This window comes from Bos javanicus, chromosome 12, assembly GCF_032452875.1.
Source record: "Bos javanicus breed banteng chromosome 12, ARS-OSU_banteng_1.0, whole genome shotgun sequence".
In the NCBI taxonomy this organism is placed as follows: Eukaryota; Metazoa; Chordata; class Mammalia; order Artiodactyla; family Bovidae; genus Bos; species Bos javanicus.
Genome location: NC_083879.1, coordinates 28,641,905 through 28,661,153, shown reverse-complemented (window position 1 = coordinate 28,661,153; position 19,249 = coordinate 28,641,905). Strand labels below are relative to the sequence as shown.

At 38.2% G+C, this 19,249-nt stretch overlaps 3 protein-coding genes across 11 annotated transcripts in view; 1 reads left to right on the top strand and 2 right to left on the bottom strand.

Annotated features, from left to right (window-relative positions):
* Positions 1–11,202, top strand: part of BRCA2 (BRCA2 DNA repair associated) — a 52,459-nt gene extending 41,257 nt beyond the window's left edge. The window contains exons 23-27 of the mRNA XM_061434813.1: positions 229–392; positions 481–619; positions 6,728–6,972; positions 8,889–9,035; positions 9,924–11,202. Of these exons, the coding sequence (XP_061290797.1) occupies positions 229–392; positions 481–619; positions 6,728–6,972; positions 8,889–9,035; positions 9,924–10,565 (1,337 nt within the window). The 3' untranslated portion in view covers positions 10,566–11,202. The remainder of the gene's footprint in view (positions 1–228; positions 393–480; positions 620–6,727; positions 6,973–8,888; positions 9,036–9,923) is intronic.
* A 1,830-nt stretch (positions 11,203–13,032) lies between these two features.
* N4BP2L1 (NEDD4 binding protein 2 like 1) overlaps positions 13,033–19,249 on the bottom strand; it is a 22,811-nt gene continuing 16,594 nt past the window's right edge. The window contains exons 2-5 of one of the 5 annotated variants that reach the window (XM_061434823.1): positions 18,519–18,646; positions 18,120–18,208; positions 16,028–16,096; positions 13,033–14,689 (exon numbers count right to left, since the gene is read on the bottom strand). In XM_061434823.1, coding sequence (XP_061290807.1) covers positions 14,633–14,689; positions 16,028–16,096; positions 18,120–18,208; positions 18,519–18,646 — 343 coding nt within the window. In that variant the 3' untranslated portion in view covers positions 13,033–14,632. Of the gene's footprint in view, positions 14,690–16,027; positions 16,223–18,119; positions 18,209–18,518; positions 18,647–19,249 lie in introns of all 5 variants that reach the window. The other 4 variants (XM_061434821.1, XM_061434822.1, XM_061434824.1 and 1 more) reach the window with 4 other exon arrangements.
* Positions 16,146–19,249, bottom strand: part of N4BP2L2 (NEDD4 binding protein 2 like 2) — an 86,626-nt gene continuing 83,522 nt past the window's right edge. For all 5 annotated transcript variants that reach the window (XR_009739957.1, XR_009739956.1, XR_009739958.1 and 2 more), the window contains 2 exons: positions 18,519–18,646; positions 16,146–16,222 (listed from right to left, as the gene is read on the bottom strand). The gene's annotated coding sequence lies outside the window, so the exon portion shown is untranslated. The remainder of the gene's footprint in view (positions 16,223–18,518; positions 18,647–19,249) is intronic.

Sequence of the window (19,249 nt, the reverse complement as noted above, 5' to 3'; positions counted from 1 at the left end):
TAATCAATTTTAAGTTTAAAAAATTATTATCTTATTAAATTATTTCAAATGGTAGATCAAGAGTTAAGTGAGTATATATCAGGGGAGACAAAATGGGCTCCCAGTGCCCACAAAATGACAATATATCCCTTGGATCTTTGTAGTCCTCAGTATTTATTTTTAAACAAGATTCTTAATGATTATCATTTCTTCCATTATAATTTGTCTTTTTCCTCTTTCTCTCAATAGTTATATTAAATATCTGGCGTCCATCATCAGAACTGTACTCCCTGTTAACAGAGGGAAAGAGATACAGAATCTATCATCTCACAGCATCAAAATCTAAGAGTAAATATGAAAGAGCTAACATACAGTTGACAGCCACAAAAAAGACTCAGTATCAACAACTACCGGTATAAACTTCTCATAATTTTTCAATTTTGATAAATGCGTATTAGTTTATAGAATCCATGTATTTTTCTGATTTTTTTTTTCTTGTAGGCTTCAGATGAAATTCTATTACAAATCTATCAGCCAAGGGAGCCCCTTCACTTCAACAAATTATTGGATTCAGACTTCCAACCGCCTTGTTCTGAGGTGGACCTAATAGGATTTGTAGTTTCTGTTGTGAAAAAAATAGGTAATACACAGTGTATTTAATGGTAGCTTTTTTATGGATGCTTTGGGAAAAGCATTATATTTTAAAATTTATCTTCCTTATGATTAACTGAAGCCACTAATTGACAAGTTTGGTAACTAGTGATTTGAAAGTACATTTGTTTTAACTTGATTCTTAAAGGCAGTTCTAGAATATCACAAGGAAACAACTTATATGTCATTCTGTGCTACTTAAAGAAATTGCTAGAAAATGTTTTGTACCACAGTAATGATTACAAAATAATCTCCTTCTGCAGTTAACTGAGCTATCAAGCCTTCACCTCCTACCTCAGTTTTTATTACTCTTTAACATCTTAGGCAAATTAATCTCTACTTTATTCCATCAATATGACATGGTTCACTCCTCCTTCCATACCCTGTTCCATAGATTTTATCTGCAAACCATGTGCCCAGCTTATGTCTCAACTTTAGCACAAAAGCCTTCCATTTATTGGTAGTTTTGTGCCAGGCCCTTTAGCATTTGGTCTCACCACCCCTCCCCCCAGAACTCTGGGCCCCCTTCCCCTTCAGCTGTGCTAACACCTTCCTTGCTATTCTTGCGCTCACTTTCGTCACAGAGCCTTTACACTGCTCCCTCTCCTAGAAACCCTGTCCCCACATTCCCTTGGCTCCTTCGGGCCTCTGGTGAAACGCAGCCTCTGGTGAAACGCAGCCGCCTAAGAGGCCTTTCATTGAGCCCCTTTGTAAAAGCTGTATTTCCCCTGCTCCCAACTGAGCACTATTTCTCCCCTTTTTTGCCTTATTTTTCTCCATAGCACCCACCAGCACCTAACTATGTTTTTTTGATCTCCCTCTTCTGCAATGTTAGCTCTCTAAGGGCAGAGACTTTGTTACTGCTGTATCGTCAGCTCTTAAAACAGTGCCAGGTTCAGGGTAGGGTCTCAGATCCATGGATTCCTTGTTGATCAACTTCTCTGTCACAGCTTCTCGCTTTCTCAGCTCTTTGGCCAAGGTTTATCATCAGTCTTTTTTTCAAGAAGGCTTCAACTGTGCCATATTACAGGAGTTCCTCATATGTTTGAAATGTGAAACTATTGCCCTAATTCTGGGACTGTGTCTTGGCAGGCATAATTATGTAGGATCTTGCTTTCTTTCCTTCCCTCAGAACTTTGTAGAAATTCCTCTTTTGACATTGAACAGTCTAAAATTTCCCATTTAGGTGATTTTCTTTTTATGTTTAGATGTCTGAAGAACATGTTTTGAGGTCCAAAAGTTCAAGCTGTATCTTATAAACTCTATACAGTTCTCCTGAAACACAGACGGCCTTTTTATCTGCAAATTCAGGGAATTCCCTGGTGGTCCAGTGATTAGGACTCGGTGCTTTCATTGTTAAGGGGGCCCAGGTTCAATCCCTGGTTGGGGAACTAAGATTCCACAAACTACATTGTGCAGCTAAATAATAATCTGCAGATTCAGTGCTTTCTTTGTATCAGATAAATTCTGTAATATCTTTGAATAAATTTTTTATTTCACTTAGTAGGATTTCTACTTCAAAGCCAGCAGTTAGTCTTATGTTGGATTTTTTTTTTAACCTTTTCTCTGCTTCTGTCTTTTCCATCTCCATTCACCATGATTGTATATTAGTAATTTCTGCAATATGTTTTATTCCTTGTGATTTGTAATGCATGCATTTGTCCCATTATAGTTTATTGGTGTCCTCAGTTTCTTTCTTTGATCCTTCAGTCTCCTTTTTGTCTTACAGGACTACTTTTCATCCAATATTCATATCCAAGCTTTTATTTTATTGATTATGTTCCTATTAAGTACAATAGCATGAGTCAGTTTTGAAGACTTCAGAAATTTTCTTTTAGTTTTATTTTTGGGCTGTGCTATGTTCTTTTCTTTTTTGCTTAATGTGTTTTTGTTTACTTGTGTTTTAGTGCTTTGTGGGTTTTTCTTTAACCATAGTATGTTAATATACTACATGGTTTTTGTAGCATTTTTATTTCATCTTGTCATATTTGGGTGATTCCAAACATCATTATTATTGTTATAGAGGGTGGGTAATGTTTATTCAGTTTTTTCAATCAGCATTTATTGAATGCCTGTCATGTGCCAGGCACTGTTCTAAATGCCTAGGTGCATAGCAATGAGAAACAGGCAAATATCCCTGCCCTCATGGAGCCTACATTATGGCTAGGGAGGGAGATCACAAACAAAATAAGTAGCACGTCCAGTTTTCTTAGTGTGGCTAAGGAAGAAAATGAAGGAGGGAGTGACAGGTAGGATGGGGGAAGGGGAGAGGACTGCAGCTTTAGACAGCAACGTGAGGAAAGATCTCACTGCAAAGGTGGCATCTGGATGAGACCTGAAGGACTAGAGGGAGAGAGGCATGTGGGCATCTTGGTCGGGGTCAGGGAGGCACATTCCAGGAAGGAGTGGCAGTGACAAAGGTCACGTTAGAGAATGACCCTGGTGCCTAAAAGCATTAGCAGCGGCCAGCGAGTGAGCACTAACAGCTGGGAAGAGGCAGTGGAGGACTGAATTACGGTGTGGGCCTTGCATGAATTCTCTCTCTGAAGGTTTCAAGTAGAGGAGTGACACCCTCTTTCCTTCCAAGGAGCAAGCATCTTTTAATTTCATGGCTGCATTCACCATCTGCAGTGATTTTGGAGCCCAAGAAAATAAAGTCTCTCTGTTTCCATTGCTTCCTCATCTATTTGCTGTGAGTTGATGAGACCGGATGCCATGATCTTAGTTTTTTGAATGTTGAGTTTTAAGTCATCTTTTTCACTGTCCTCTTTCACTTTCAGGAAAAAGCTCTTTAGTTCTTTGCTTTCTGCCATAAGGGCGGTGTTATCTGCATATTTGAGGTTATTGATATTTCTCCCGGGAATCTTGATTCCAGCTTGTGCTTCATCCAGCCCAGCATTTCACATGTACTCTGCATAGAAGTTAAATAAGTCAATACAAGTTAAATAAGGATGACAATATACAGCCTTGATGTACTCGTTTCCCAACTTGGAACCAGTTTGTTGTTCCATGTCCAGTTCTAACTGTTGCTTCTTGACCTGCATAGAGATTTCTCAGGAGGCAGGTCAGGTGGTCTGGTATGGTATTCCCATCTCTTTAAGAATTTTCCATTTGTTGTGATCCATGCAGTCAAAGGCTTTGGCATAGTCAATAAAGCAGAAGCAGATGTTTCTCTGGAATTCTCTTGCTTTTTCTATGATCCAACTGATGTCAATTTGATCTCCAGTTCCTCTGCCTTTTCTAAATCCAGCTTAAACATCTGGAAGTTCATGGTTCATGTACTGTCAAAGTCTCATTTGGAGAATTTTGACCATTACTTTGCTAGCCTGAGATGAATGCAATTGAGTGATAGTTTGAACATTCTTTGGCATTGCCTTTCTTTGAGATTGGAATGAAAACTGACCTTTTCCAGTCCAGTGGCCACTGCTGAGTTTTCCAAATTTGCTGGCATATTGAGTGCATAGCTTGGAAGAAAAGCTATGACCAACGTAGACAGCATATTAAAAAGCAGAGACATTACTTTGCCGACAAAGGTCCGTCTAGTCAAAGCTATGGTTTTTCCAGTAGTCATGTGTAGATGTGAAAGTTGGATTATAAAGAAAGCTGAGCACTGAAGAATTGATGCTTTTGAACTGTGGTGTTGGAGAAGACTCTTGAGAGTCCCTTGGACTGTAAGGATATTAAACCAGTCAATCCTAAAGGAAATCAGTCCTGAATATTCACTGGAAGGGCTGATGCTCAAACTGAAACTCCAATTGTTTGGTCACCTGATGCGAAGAACTGACTTTTTGGAAAAGACCCTGATGCTGGGAAAGATTGAAGGCAGGAAGAATAGGGGACGACAGAGGATGAGATGGTTGGATGGCATCACTGACTGGATGGACTTAAGTTTGAGTGAGCTCCAGGTGTTGGTGATGGACAGGGAAGCCTGGTGTGCTGCAGTCCATGGGGTTGCAAAGAGTCAGACACGACTGAGCCACTGAACTGAACTGTGACACCCTCTGACTAGGTTTTCTCAGGATCACGCAGGCTGTTCTATTGAGAATAGACTGCAGGGGGGCGTGAGACTCCAAACAGGGAAATCAGCTGGAGGCTTTTGTAGAAATTTAGGCAATTGATAATAGTTTGGAGCAAACAAAGCAACAGGGAGTGGCCAGGAATAGTCAGATTGTGGTTGTATTTTGAAGGTAGGGGGACAGTGTGGATGAAGAGAAGAATCAAGGAGTGAGGGCCGAGGTTTTGTCTGAGCAGCTGGAGGAATGGAGTTACTATATAGAGGGGAGTACGCAAGAAAAACAGGTGGGCAGGGAAGGCCAGGAGCTTTATCAACTAAAGATTTCTACTTGACAGCTGGATATTGTTGTAAGGGAATGGTCTAGGCTGAAGATAAAAGTTGGGAAGTCATCAACATACAGGTGATGCTTTAATTCAGGAGACAGGATGAGGTCACTGGGTGTGGGAGTAGGTAGAGAAAAGAGCCAGGGCCTGACTTAGGCCTGTCAGAGGCATTTGATACCACAGAGAGAGGTGAGGCTGACAAGGGAGAGGTGAGACACGGTGTCCAGAGAGGCAGTGTGCAGAGACCAGGGACTGCACGTGTGGGATGCACAGTTTCTCTTGGAGACAGACGTAAGACTAGTTCTAATGGTCCCACAGCAGATTGTGGTGATGAGGTGAGCTGTGTGAGAGGGACCTGCCAACACCTCATGCAGTTGACTCTCTCTTTCTGTGGTATTGAAGAACAGTTTTTCCCCTCTTAGTTACTGTATGAAGGTGGGGTGTTTTAGTTGCTATCCACTGTTTATTCCCATTATCCCTGGAAGATACTGTGTTGCAGATCATTTTCCCTAGTTCAGCAAGTAGCCCCATGTATTCATTCATCTGCTGAACCACAAACTTAAGCAACATATTATCTGAAGGCTGGAAGTCCAAAATCAAGGTACTGGCAGGGTGGGTTCCTTCTGAGGAAGAATCTGTCCTGTGCCTCACTCCCAGCCTCTGATGGTTGCCAGGAGGCTATGGCCTTCCTTGGCTTGTAGATGCCTCACCCAGGCTCTGCCTTCTTCACCTGGCAGTCTCCTTGTGTGCATGTCTGTGTCCAATTCTCCCTTTTCATAAGGACATTCAGTCAGGATGTACTGAAATGAAACTTCAACTTGATTTTTTAGCAAACACTGTTTGCCAGTAAGGTCACATTCACAGGTTAGGATGTCAACATCTTTTATGGGGACACAACTCAACCCATGACTAGAGCCGTTTTCATTATTTCTGATTATTTCTATTTGCTTTTCTTCAGATTTAAGAATAAAAGAATTCTTAAAATGTGTGTTCTCTCACCAGTGTGGAGAAGGAGACTAGAAGCTGAGCCCTGTTGTGCTTCATTCTGTCCTACAACCTGTTTCTTTCTTTCATCACCAGTTCTTAAACTTTATATTAGGATATGCCTTATTTGTATGTTATTGGTAGACATTTCTTTCTTTTTTTATTTAGTTTGATGTCAAGTGTTAGTGGGAGAAATTTCTATCAGAAAGTTTCAAAGTGCCACCCTAAACCTGAAGTAGCAGTTCTCCAATACCCAACTCTGATCATGAGGTTTCTTGGCCTAAAATCTTCAGTGGCTCCCTGTCCCTTAGAAAATGAAATACAAACTCCTTCCGATGCCTGAAAAAGCCTTCAGCCTCCTGCCTTAAGCCACCGCCCCACAAACCTCAGCTACTTAGTTTCACATTCTTGGCACACTAAAATATTTAACATTCCTACCTTGAAAAAGTCATTCACTTTGCTTAGAATGCCCTCTTCCTTCCCATCTTGATGAATTTTCCCTATTCACTATTCAGCTTACATGTTTCCTGCTTCCCCATGGCCTCTGTAACAGAATGTGTTGTCATACTGCGTTGAAATGTTAGCACCATAAGCAACAGGTCCTGAGCTGTTTAAAATCCTGAGCTTTTCCTAAATTTAGTTATTTTGGTTTGTTTTTACCATTAGCATACACAAAATAAATGGCCATACTTAAGAGTTTCCTTATATTTTAAAATTTATCCAGTATATATAAGTGAAGTTTTTTATTTTCTGGCTTTTGTTTTTTCCATTTTAGGTATTGCTCCTTTGGTCTATTTGTCAGATGAATGCCATAATTTATTGGCAATAAAGTTTTGGATAGATCTTAATGAGGACATTATTAAACCTCACATGTTAATTGCTGCAAGCAACCTCCAGTGGCGACCAGGATGTAAATTGGGAATTCCTACTTTATTTGCTGGAGATTTTTCCATGTTTTCTGCCAGTCCTAAGGAGGGCCATTTTCAAGAGACATTCCACAAAATGAAAAATACTGTTGAGGTAAAATTAGCCTTGAGCATTACCATACATGTTGGCATTTTCCTATTTTGACAGTCAGATGTCAAGCAAGTGGCAGCTTTTATGAAAACTGGATAGTTGACATATAATGTGAGATTTTATCATATATTAATTGTTCATGAACCTGAGGAGATGGTGAGTGACAGCCATCAGGGACGAAAGAATGATTTGACAGGAACCGAATTAGGAAAAATTGTGAGAAGGATGTTCAGGGATGTAGACCATGTAGGCAAACTGGAAATTGGTAACAAGAATTATATGTTACCCGTGGTTTACAGCACATGGCAATGTAATCAGTTAATATGTAGATTGCAAATTTACGTTCTAGGGACTTCCCTGGCAGTTGAGTGGTTAAGACTCCATGCTTCCATTGCAGGTGGTACAGGTTCAACCTGGTCAGGAACTAAGATCCTGCATGCCGCGTGGAATGGCCATAAAAGAAAAAAAACACTTTCTAAATTAACATTTTAAACTCCATATCTACTATTTTATCATTTATACCTCTTTGATTTAAAATAATACCAAATAGGAGAACAAAATTTACTGAGTACTTACTGTACATCTGGCCTTGTAAGCCAGTCTCATTTAATGCTCCCACCAACCCTGGGTAGGGAAGATCCCTTGGAGGAGGAAATGGCAACCCACTCCAGTGTCCTCGCCTGGAAAATCCCATGGACGGAGGAGCCTGGCAGGCTAGAGTCCACAGGGTCGCAAAGAGTCAGACACGACTGAGCAACTTCACTTTTCACCATCCCTATAATGTAGGGAACTGTTTTCCCATTTCATTGATGAGAAACAGAAGTCACACATCCACATTGGTAGAACCAGGATTCATGCTTAAGCCATCTGAATGCAGAGTCCAGACTATTATTAACTACCATGCAGTGCTGCCTCCTAATAAAATTTGGCATTTTATAAATGCTAACTTGTAAAAATAAAAATCTGTAAAAGATAAGCCTTTTAGTTCTGTAGTTTAATATTTGAAATACGTTATTCAGAATTCATATAAATAAAATTCTATTTTAAAAGCATTAGCTATATAAAGTTTGTATAATATTCTACCTGGACTCAATGTACATCATGAATAACAACACCCTAATTTATTTATGGCTTCTAAACTGGGGGCTGTAAATGTAAACTGGGGGTTACATTCACTATTTGGTTCCATTGTGGAGTACTTACTGTTTATATCCTACATTTTCTCTGACAACTTTCAAGGGCAGTTCATTTACATATCATTTAAAATTTTAACAAAATAGTGATAAATTAGGTTAAACCATAACCAAACTGCTGCTATTTGACCCTTTGTGACTTCTAGAAGTACAGTTTAGGAAGTGGTATAGCCTGTATGTTATTTCAGTTAATTCTTAGAACAGACATGAAGACGTTCTCATTTTGAAAGTGAAAATTGCTCAGTTGTGTCCGACTCTTTGTGACCTATGGACTGTATGGTTCATGGAATTCTCCAGGCCAGAATACTGTAGTGGGTAGCCTTTCCCTTCTCCAGAGGATCTTCCCAACCCAGAGATCAAACCCAGGTCTCCCCCATTGCAGGCAGATTCTTTACCAGCTGAGCCACCAGGGAAGCCCCAGAACACTGGAGTGGGTAGCCTATCCCTTCTCCAGGACATCTTCCTGACCCAGGATATCTCTTTCCCTCACACACACACCCTCTTTCCTTCTCTCCCTCTAACAATTAAGGTCTTCTTAATCACTGATGTAGCTTTTGCATTTTTATACTGGTGAATTATTTGACAGTTGCTATCAAATTTGGGGTGTCTCATTTTTTTTCTGGTCTGCATTTTTTTATTTCAGGTTTTAAAGGTAACATTTTCTGAAAACATATGAATGTATAGGTTTGCATTTTACAAACCAGCTTTTCCAATTTATTTTCTTAGAATATTGATACGTTTTGTGAGGATGCAAAAAACAAGCTGATTCGTTTACTTAATGCAAGTAATCCCAAGTGGTCCACCCCAACTAAAGACTGTACTTCAGCACCACCCACTGCTCAAACAGTCCTTGGTTCAGGAAATAAGTTTCCGGTAAGTTAATCTAAATTTAACAGATTTTATAAATATTCTATAGAGAGGCAACAATATATTCTGATGTATACCTAGTAAACATGATAAAATGTAATTAAACTTAATTAGAAAGTGTCATTATTAGTGCCTCCTATAGGTATAGACTACCTGGAAAGTTTATCTTGTTTATTGAAGCCAGAATGTAACACTCTGTGGGGGCAAATTTTGTAAATGGGTGCTTTCATTTTTAGCATTCCCAGTACACATGACTGAGAAGACGTTTTTGCCCATGTCTTTTTGCTCAGAGGACTATGCTATATAATTAGGGTTGTTTCTAAGCTCAGTATAACTCTTTAAATCACAATAAAGGCAAATCGAGCTAAAGTCTGTAATTTTGGCTAAAGACTAGTTCTTAAGTAGCTAAACTTGCTAAGTTATATATATTAACTCATTTAACCTTCACAACAACCCTGAGATAAAAATTATCTACAGTTTACGAACAAGGAAACTATGACATACAGGGGTTAAGCATTTGCCTCCAGTCACAATCTAGAAAAGTAGGAACATAGGCTGTGTTCTTAAAATGATTTAAAAATGCTTATTTTTGTTTAACCTGTTAATAACAAAAAGATTAAAGCATAAATTATGTCTCCTACCTCCTTTTTGCTTTTACTACAATTATTCTTCATCTTTATTTTCATGTCATTTTTATATCCTCTTATGCAACAATCTTTCCTTCTGGAATAAAAATAATAATATTAATGTCTCTTGAAATCATAGCCACTAGGGGAGTGAAAGTGTGTGGAATTTGTATGTTTAAATACTTTTTAATAAAAGCTAATTTGATTTTATTTCATATATTAGGACGTAATTATATAGGCTACTTCTTTGTTTTTTTTTTTTCATTAGCTGTCTTCTCCCAGTAGTGAGATGAATTACCAAAGTCCATTATCACTTTGTAAGCTAAATGAGAAGTCTGTCTGCACACCTGTATCAGCCCAAGTGACTTCAAAGTCTTGTTGCAAAGGGGAAAAAGAGACTGATGACCCAAAAAGCTGCAAAAAGAGAAGAGCCTTGGATTTCTTGAGTAGACTGCCTGTACCCCCACCTGTTAGTCCCATTTGTACATTTGTTTCTCAAGCTGCACAGAAGGCATTTCAGCCACCACGGAGTTGTGGCACCAAATATGAAACACCTATGAAGAAAAACGAATTGAATTCTCCTCAGATGACTCCATGTAAAAAATTTAACGACATTTCTCTTTTGGAAAGTGATTCGATAGCTGATGAAGAACTTGCACTGATAAATACCCAAGCCCTTTTATCTGGTTCAGCAGGAGGAAATCAACTTACATCTATCAGTAAGACCACCAGGACTGTTCCCACTAGTCCTAAGGATTATGTTGGACTGAAAAGGCCTTACACTACATCTGTGATCAAAGAACGAGAGAATTCCCCAGCCAGGACTGAAGAACAGGAGACTAATATTCCGGACACAAGTGCAATAAAAAACAGATCCAAGAGACTGCAAAGGCGACAGAAACCAAAATGACAATAAATTAGTTACTGACTCAACCTTTCCAGTTTGTAAAACATACACAGTTTCAAACTGTATATCGGAATTTGCATAATGAGTAAAGGAAGGAAATAGTTAAAAGTTTATCTGTGGTTTGTATATCACAGAAATGCTCTTTCCCTTTTTCTTTATTGGTATATTCTTATTTCAATTATATATCTTAAAATTGTGTAACTGTATATTAACTAATCAAGAAAATCTCCTTTAAATCTTTATGACTGGGTTTGATCACTGTAAGTATTACAAATGAAGTAAACACAACTGTTTCTTTTAGATTGTGTCCTTATAACTACAGGAAATTAAGTAAAGTTATTTTGACTCACATAATTCTTTTTGGTTTAGTTCCATTTTAGGTTTGTTTTTAAGAGGTAACCCACTATGAACCAGTTTTTCATAATGCACATGTTGGTTCTAATACAGGTTTTTCCTGATCAAAAAAGTCAAGATGAGTAAGATATTATAGTGGTGTTTTCTTTCGACCAGTTCTTCATCCTTAAGTCAGCATGACTACAAGAAAAACAGAACCCTCTGTGCACTTCCTTTTTTGATGCCATTTTGATCTGTAAAATTAAATTATTTTTTAAAAGTTGAAATACTTTAAATCAGAAACAGACTTCATTGTGTTAATTTGTCTTTATTTCTTAACAAAATGATCATCTGGACTGCAACTTAAGAGAAAATCTTTCTTTCAAATTGGCACTGATTTTCCTTGCTTTTAGTCCTATCACAGGAGTCAGCAAGCAGTCCCTTTTAAACCTAGTTTTCTCCAACCACCAAAGCAGATGAGAACCATTCAATTTAAGATGGTATTCTCATTTGTTACTTTAAAAAGAGGAAAAAAAGAAAGCAGTTCAAACTAGGAGCTAAGAGCATAAAGTGTTTTAGTATGTCTTAAATTTATATACAATATCCTGTTTTTAAATCTCATTATAAACACACCTTAAAGCCAAGAATAAATCCTTTTAAAAAGCAATTTTCTTCCTTCCATAACTGTGACCCATGTTTTTTCTTGCTTCTAAAAATTAACATAATAGTCTCTTCTGCTGTTCTTTTTAACTTAAGTGTTCTGCCAGTCTTGTTAATGTGATTTAACTTTTTTTCATAAAACAATTTGGTCTTCATGTCCTAATCATTTTCCCAATGATCCACACACTAGAACAGGGAATAAAACTTGAGTCTCAGCTGAACAGAAAGAATTATAAGAATTCAGCCTTTTTGTTTCTTGAAAAAACTTAACCTATAACCTCTTTCATTTTTCATTAGCATTTAGACTACCCATATGGAGACATCTAACATACACTCTGCTGTTTATAAACTGTAAATAATATAGCCAAGCTATATAAATGTGAAGCTTGAGTACCTATGGATATTGTCCCCCCAAAAGTGACAATTTAATGATTACAAAGTCATCAATGTACACTGCATGATAAGGGGTAAATGGTAAAAGCGATTTGTGTTACTCAACAATCACTTAATGAGAGCCTCTTGTGTATAAAGCACTCTGCCAACCCTGTGAGTAATGCAAATGTGAATGCACAAAACAAGTCAGTGTTAAGTGTTCAAAAATTTTTTAAAATCAGGAGTCATGGGTGTTGAAAGAAAAAATAGGTCATTTCTAGATGGGATAAACAAAGTTGGTGGCATTTTATTAATTTTATGCTCCCAAAAAGGCAAATGTAGCAGGGAACTATTCTGAGCTCATTCAGAGTAGGACAAATATAAAGTAGCCCCGCCCAGGCCAGGTGAACCAGAAACCCTAAGCAGAGAGTCAGAAGTAAATCAGGAGGGCTTGAGTTATGATCCTTCAGCTGCTCCTATGGGATTGAGCAAAGGCACTCTCATCTGGACCCTCTGACACTTCTCACCTCTACTATCCTAAATGAGTCAAGCCACCCACACTGACCTAGTTCTGCACTGACTAGGGACCATGTTGACTAGGATTACCCAGGACTATCTAGGGTCTGGAAAACAGGAGTACTTGTTAATGTGGATTATCATCATTATTAGATTATTATGTGTTAAACTTGGATACACAGAATTTAGCCAAACTATACTTTAGATTCATTCAAATTCACTTAATTTTAGTTTGTTGGGCAAATTCTGCTACTCAAAGGAGACATCAATTTTTTTAAATGTTAATGAAAAAATTACAGATCATTGCTGGTAATCATCAAGATGTTGAATAGATTTCAATAATACTAGATATGGAATATTAAAGTAATACAGTCTTTCTAATGTATAGAGATCAAATAATTTATACACACAAGTAAAATATAAAGTTGCTTTTATCTTTACCTCTGTGTTTCCTAGTCATTAAAGAAGATGGGTAAATATAGTTATAGAAAAACTAGTTCTTAATAGGGTAGAATTTTGTGGAATTTATGGTAAATAAGTTTTTTATTTTCTTAAACCCCCCAAAATTAGATTCAATGACAAGTCCATATAAAGCAATACCATATATAATTTTTAATAACCATAAAAGCACCATTATATAGAACACTTAAAATAATGCTTCACAAAACATTAGAAAGAAGTTGTTGGCCAACAAGAAATAAAGCATACATCCTACATGGTCTTATCTGTGGTCTCACACCAAATTAATCTGATTCCAACCTGTTAAAATTTGATTTGGATTCATAAATTCAATTTTAATATAAGAACTGTAGTAGAACTTTGTCTTAATGCCTCACAAAACACTCAGACTGCTCCTTATAAGAGGAGCATGACTTTTCCTGTTTCCATGTGAGGACATTCTGGGATGCTTCATTCCTTGTACGCCCAAAACTTTGGAGCTGCCAACTGATAATACACGTTTATAGGAATAATTTTTAAAAATTGCTTAATTATTCCTCTTAAAAATTGGTGTTTTATAAAGGCAGGCTTGTTTTATATACACTGTTAGCTCAACAGCCAAACAGGTTTATCCCTGTTATCAAACAGGTTTAACCCTGTTTGATAAAGTGGTAGTTAAAACACAAGATGTGACTTGAAACAATGACACTGATTTTCCTAACAGATATTTCTAACAATGACACATCGCTAAAATAAAGGGATAATCTCCCAAAGTGTCTACCTCGAAAGACAATATTCCCTTAGGTATATACTTCCTGATGGCTCAGACAATAAAGCGTCTGCCTGCAATGCGGGAGACCCAGGCTTGATCCCTGGGTTGGGAAGATCCCCTGGAGAAGGAAATGGCAATCAACTCCAGGACTATTCCCTGGAAAATCCCATGGACAGAGGAGCCTGGTAGGCTACAGTCCATGGGCTCGCAAAGAGTTGGACACGACTGAGTGACTTCACTATATACTTCCTTATGTCTTCATCTTAAAGGAAAATCAATATCATCATTACAGCCACACATCTCACATTTTTGGATACACAGATGATCAAAAGTAGCAGTGGCACTAAAAAATTGTTCCTGCCTACTATTTCTCCTCCATCTTTCCAACTTTCCTGATGGAGATGAATTTCCTGAAAAAATAGACTGCTTCAGAGAAAGGGCTACTGAAGCTTTATATTAAAAACAGTTCATTAATGAGCCTATGTGGTTGATTACGTTCTTGGGTATGTTCTCAGGTTTCAGTTTTGAATTAGTTCTTTCCCTAGAGAAAGGATTTTGTTTAATCAAATCGGCAGAATTCCCAGCATCAGACCATGCACATAGGATCACTTTAACAAATGCTTGTTGAAGAGGCATCTAACGACTTCTGCACAGAAACTCTCAGGCTTGACTATTTACACTGGAATTAGAGCTCTGACTACCACTGAACGGAGAATAAATACCAAAAATTGAAGTAAAAACTGATTTAGGAAAATTCGGAATGCCCATAAGAGGCCTCTAATACCCATGGTGACAACCACCCCTTCTGTTAAAGGAGCTCTCATTAGTGAAGCTGCCATGCGCCCTCCGGTGTGGGAACTCTGCATAGGTGTTCCAGTACCCTGCACCGTTGGAAGGAGATGCATTATTCCTGTCCTGGTTTCTGTTTGCTCTGCTTGGTTTTTCTGCGTGCAGCACACTGTAAAAGGTAACATCATGTTCATACCGTTCTTTCATTCGGTGTATTTTCTCTCTTGGGACTCCATGAATGTTTCTTCTACGTGGAAAAAAGAAATGCAAATGTTTAGTTAAGGCAGCATATCAAAATGAGTTATATTTTACAAGTGTTTGTAGTTTATAAGTCCTGTATTATTACACAGATATGCACTCCCTATTCTCAGGATGGAACTCTGACAAAAGCAAAACATCGTGTTAAGCAGTTATCGTTCAGCTCAACTGTTTTTCATGCGGCCCTGCACACCCCCAAACTACCCTGGGGCTAGCAAAGAGCTAAAACATCAAAAAATGCTCTGTTTCTGGAAATCTCAATTCTGTGCTTCAAAACATAAGACAGCACCATGAGCTCTTCTTATGTGTTTGCCAATTTGTTATGCATATATCTATAATCACTTATGTCAGTCTTAGATACTTCTAGATCCTTATTAAAACAACATTCTTCAATTCTCATGGACATGAGGATCAATTGGGGATATAGTTTTGAAATGTAATTATCAGAGATTTCAACTAAGAATGGGGTCCATGAACTAGGACTTTTAAAAATATTAATCTTATTATTTATTTTTTGGCTGTGGTAGGTCTTTGTTGCCACAGTACAGGGGCTTTCTCCAGTAGTGGGGCACAGGCCTCTCATTGCAGTGGCTTCTCTGTTGCAGAGAACGGGCTCTAGGTATGTGGCTTCAGGAGTTGTGACATGTGGACTCAGTGGATACAGCTCCCAGACTCAGTAGTTGTGATGCACGTACTTACTGCTGCTCTGCAGCACGTAGGATCCTCTTGGACCAGGGATCAAATCAGCATTCCTTGCATTGCAAGGCAGATTCTCAACCACTGGACCACCAGGGATGCTCCATGAACTAGGATTTTAACAGTCACCTCAGCTGATTCTGACAGAGGTGATTCACACATCCCTTGGGAAACACTATCTGCTTGTAACCATAAGATGAATTAGACTTATTCCTAAAAAGTAAATTCTGACCTCACTGGTTACTTTAAATCATTGACATTACCAAATAGCACAGATGGTGAATTATCAGAACCCATGCATTCAATCAACAAGTTAGTATTATTTGGACATTTATTGCTTTACAAACTAGAAGCAGCATCTAGACCATAAATGAACCACAGACTGTTCAATATCTGAAGGTCTTTGTTTAGCCTAAGTGCAAAAACACCACTCACAAGTGCAATCCCATGCAGAGGAAAGTGCTTTTAAATGTCCATTAATGAAGAAGCATTTTAGCAGAATGTTAAATATGTCCTTTTTGAGGACCAAGTCCAAGCCAAGATTTAGCATTTAGCATTATATTAGAAAACTGACCCCAAAGTAAAGTCTTTCACATTAATAATTCCAAAGTTATCAATTTCCAAGAATTACCATTTCTGGCCTGAAAACTACCATGTCCATTTCCAGCCTGAAAAGATTCTTTTGTTCGGTCTGAAATACCTGAAAATAGCAGGATACATAATGAGGAGCTAGAAAAACAAAGAAGTACCTTGCTAACTCTTGGACGTTGAATTTCCAGCGAGTGTCAGGTTCTCGGAATATAACTTCATAGTTATTTTCAAGTGCCTGATTTTTCAAAAGTACATAAAACATTGAAGACATGGTATGTATGTTTGGGAATGTTTATGCTGCCATTTAACATTTACTACAAATCTTTTCTAACATTCCTTTTGTTTAACCAGTAATTTAATGCCTTAATTTATGTTAACAAATACAGTTGGTACATATCCATACTTAGCCACACTCAGATTATATTACGGTTCCCAATGATAACTTTTCAGTAATTCTATCTACTATGTAGGAAAACGACAAAGTTCTTTGTTTTGAACCTTTAAAAAGATAGATCGTTGAACTAGTTTTAAATTCCCTGTCCATAGGAATGAGCAATGAATTCCAATGGTTTCCCAAAGTCCCGTATATGTGATTATCATAGGTTCACTGGCATCAAGTGCCTTGGCTAGTCCTCACAGCTTGGTTTACAAAGTGAGAGTACCAGAGGCACAGAGCTTGGGAAATAAAAATGATTTCCACATACTTCACACATTCTTCCCTCCAAAAAGTAGCTCTCCCATCCATGCCACATAGTTTGGCTCAATTCACTGTGCCATATTTCCTTGAGTTTAGAAAATGATTACCATTTCCATGGAAACATCAAATGTTCTTTGCATTAATTAACGGACTACTACTTATTTTATCTCAAGTTGAACTTTCTGTTATGACTACTGTTTGTTGTGTTATAAAATACAGAATAAAATGGGCTAAGTAAGGGGATTTCCTCTTCATTCTTTAGATGGAGACTTCTAATTTCAGAAGGGTATCAAATATCATACGTGAAAAATATCTAGTTTCTGTGTCTTAGTAGTAGCTGTGGATAGCTGGGAAAGATTGTGCATATCTAGAAATTAGAAAACAAAAAGTAAAATAACTTCCCTTAAGCTACTCTCAGTTAAGCCCTGCCTCTTGGTTCTGAGTTGTGCCTTAATTAACCTGACTCTTCATATCCCTGTCCATTTTTCTCCTAAGTGGATGTTTGATCCATGAACTGAAGTAACCACAAAGTTGATGCTCATTATGTCCTACATTCAGCAAAGTCCCACAGTCTGGGCCTAAGTAAAACTGATGAAAGTATCTAGACAAAAGCACACCTCTATGTAAGATACTGTGCCCAAAATATTAAAAAAAAAAAGCTTAAAAACAGGCTGCCATGAGTCCAGTTTTAGAGATTCACTTTAAAATTAGCCAAGTAGGGAGAATACTCAGCTGTTTTCTTCCTCTCCCTGTTTGTGGATCTTTTCTCCTTATTACATGCAGTAAGGAATGAAAACATATTAGCACAAAAGATGAAATATGTCTGAAAAGTAGATCATACATACTTCATAAATAAAGAAAAATGTACACATTGCTTCATTCATCTGTTCTGACAGTAGATGGCTTAACTGTTACCTTTATATGTGCATTTATATTTGTATTCTAATATCTTAATAGGGTTACAGCGTTACTCCTGAATCTGTTTTTAAACTAAGAAATTCATTGCCCTGGAACTCCATGCAGCAGCAGCACCACATAGCACTGAAGTCCCCAGCGTGGCAAAGACAACTGTCCTAAGAACATCATCTACAGCTCCACTGGAGGCATCACCTAGTCCAGCACTTCTCAGCAGGTTTCAGCAGATGCTCCTACGGATGCCTTCCCTTAGGAAAACAACCAAGACAGAAATGCTGTCAAGAATTCAGACCAAGGGCTATTTTTAAAATGTACCCTGAGGTAGTATTAGCATCTCAGCAAATTTCAGCCATTGAACGGCAGAGAAACACTAAAATAAAACCTCTTTACCTGATTCCTGGGAGAACTACTATTAATGAATATGAGATCACAGAAGACCAAAAAAAGAAGAAAGAACAAATGTTTCAACTTTCTCACAAAATGTCCAGAACTGAAAATTCAGAATGATACTTCTTCCTACCATGACTGCATAGGGCTTCATTTCCCAGGCGTGGAGGTTGGTATTATCAATAATAATGGGGGATATGCCATTCCTCATTGCTTTTCTTGCTGCAACACAATGTTATATAACAGTGAACAACATGCAACAATCACAGAAGGGCGAGTGTACTCCATATTTTGTTATTTTTATTACAGGATGTCCTCATTACACAACTTTAATACTACCTATTTCAGAACCCATTATCAATAATTTTCTTTTTCCTGGAATCTAGGGAGATTACACTCTGGCATTCTGTTTGAGAAGGAAAAATGGCAGAACTTTAGATTAAGCTCCTTCCATAAATTTTTTTCATTTTGCAGGAGCTACAATCTATGTGCACAAGAGGATTTCCCAGGAGCTTGGAAAGGAATCTGTCACCTCTTTTCTGGTTCCACTCATGAGCTTCCTCCAGAAAGTCAGGATTGAACTCATAGGCACCATCTTCCCTGAAGAAAAAATCATCCGTGCTGAAAATCAGGGCTCTGGGAAAGTCGTGTTGCAACTGTCTGGAGAGTGGGGAAACAAGAGATTATTTTATGACTATGCATTTTCATACTATAAATCATTTCCTTCTATCTCTAACATTTAGCAGTTTATACTTCTGAGACCACCAGGTTTGAGTTGTTGAAATTCATTTTAAAAAGAGAGAGTCTCTCTAGAAGGTATCGCTCCTTCATAGGGGTAAGGAGAGGGCTGAGAGGGGACTGTGTGTGTTGCCCAACTCTTTAACAAGTGCTGATCACCACCATGCTGATTTCTGCAGCTACCAGAGCTGATTCTAGATGACACTCTGGAGGCTTCGCTGCAGGGGTGACAAGAGTGGGCACAGCCCTCACTGACATTCCTCTGTGATGCACCACTGCCCAAGTACCCCTGCTGCAGCCCCTTCCTGCACCCCCTTACCTGGCCTGGGTCCCCTCGCCTTGGAGCTCTGTTCTCCATAAGGACCCATGTGAGACACTGGTTCTTGCTGAGGTATGAAATGTAGATAAAAGTGATGTGTGTGCTACCCCTAACAGGTACTTTAGCAGTGACCTAAACCAAATTCTAAAACCAGCAGAAGAAAAGATGCAGATGCAACATTCCCTAGGCTTTCCTAAACTTCTATC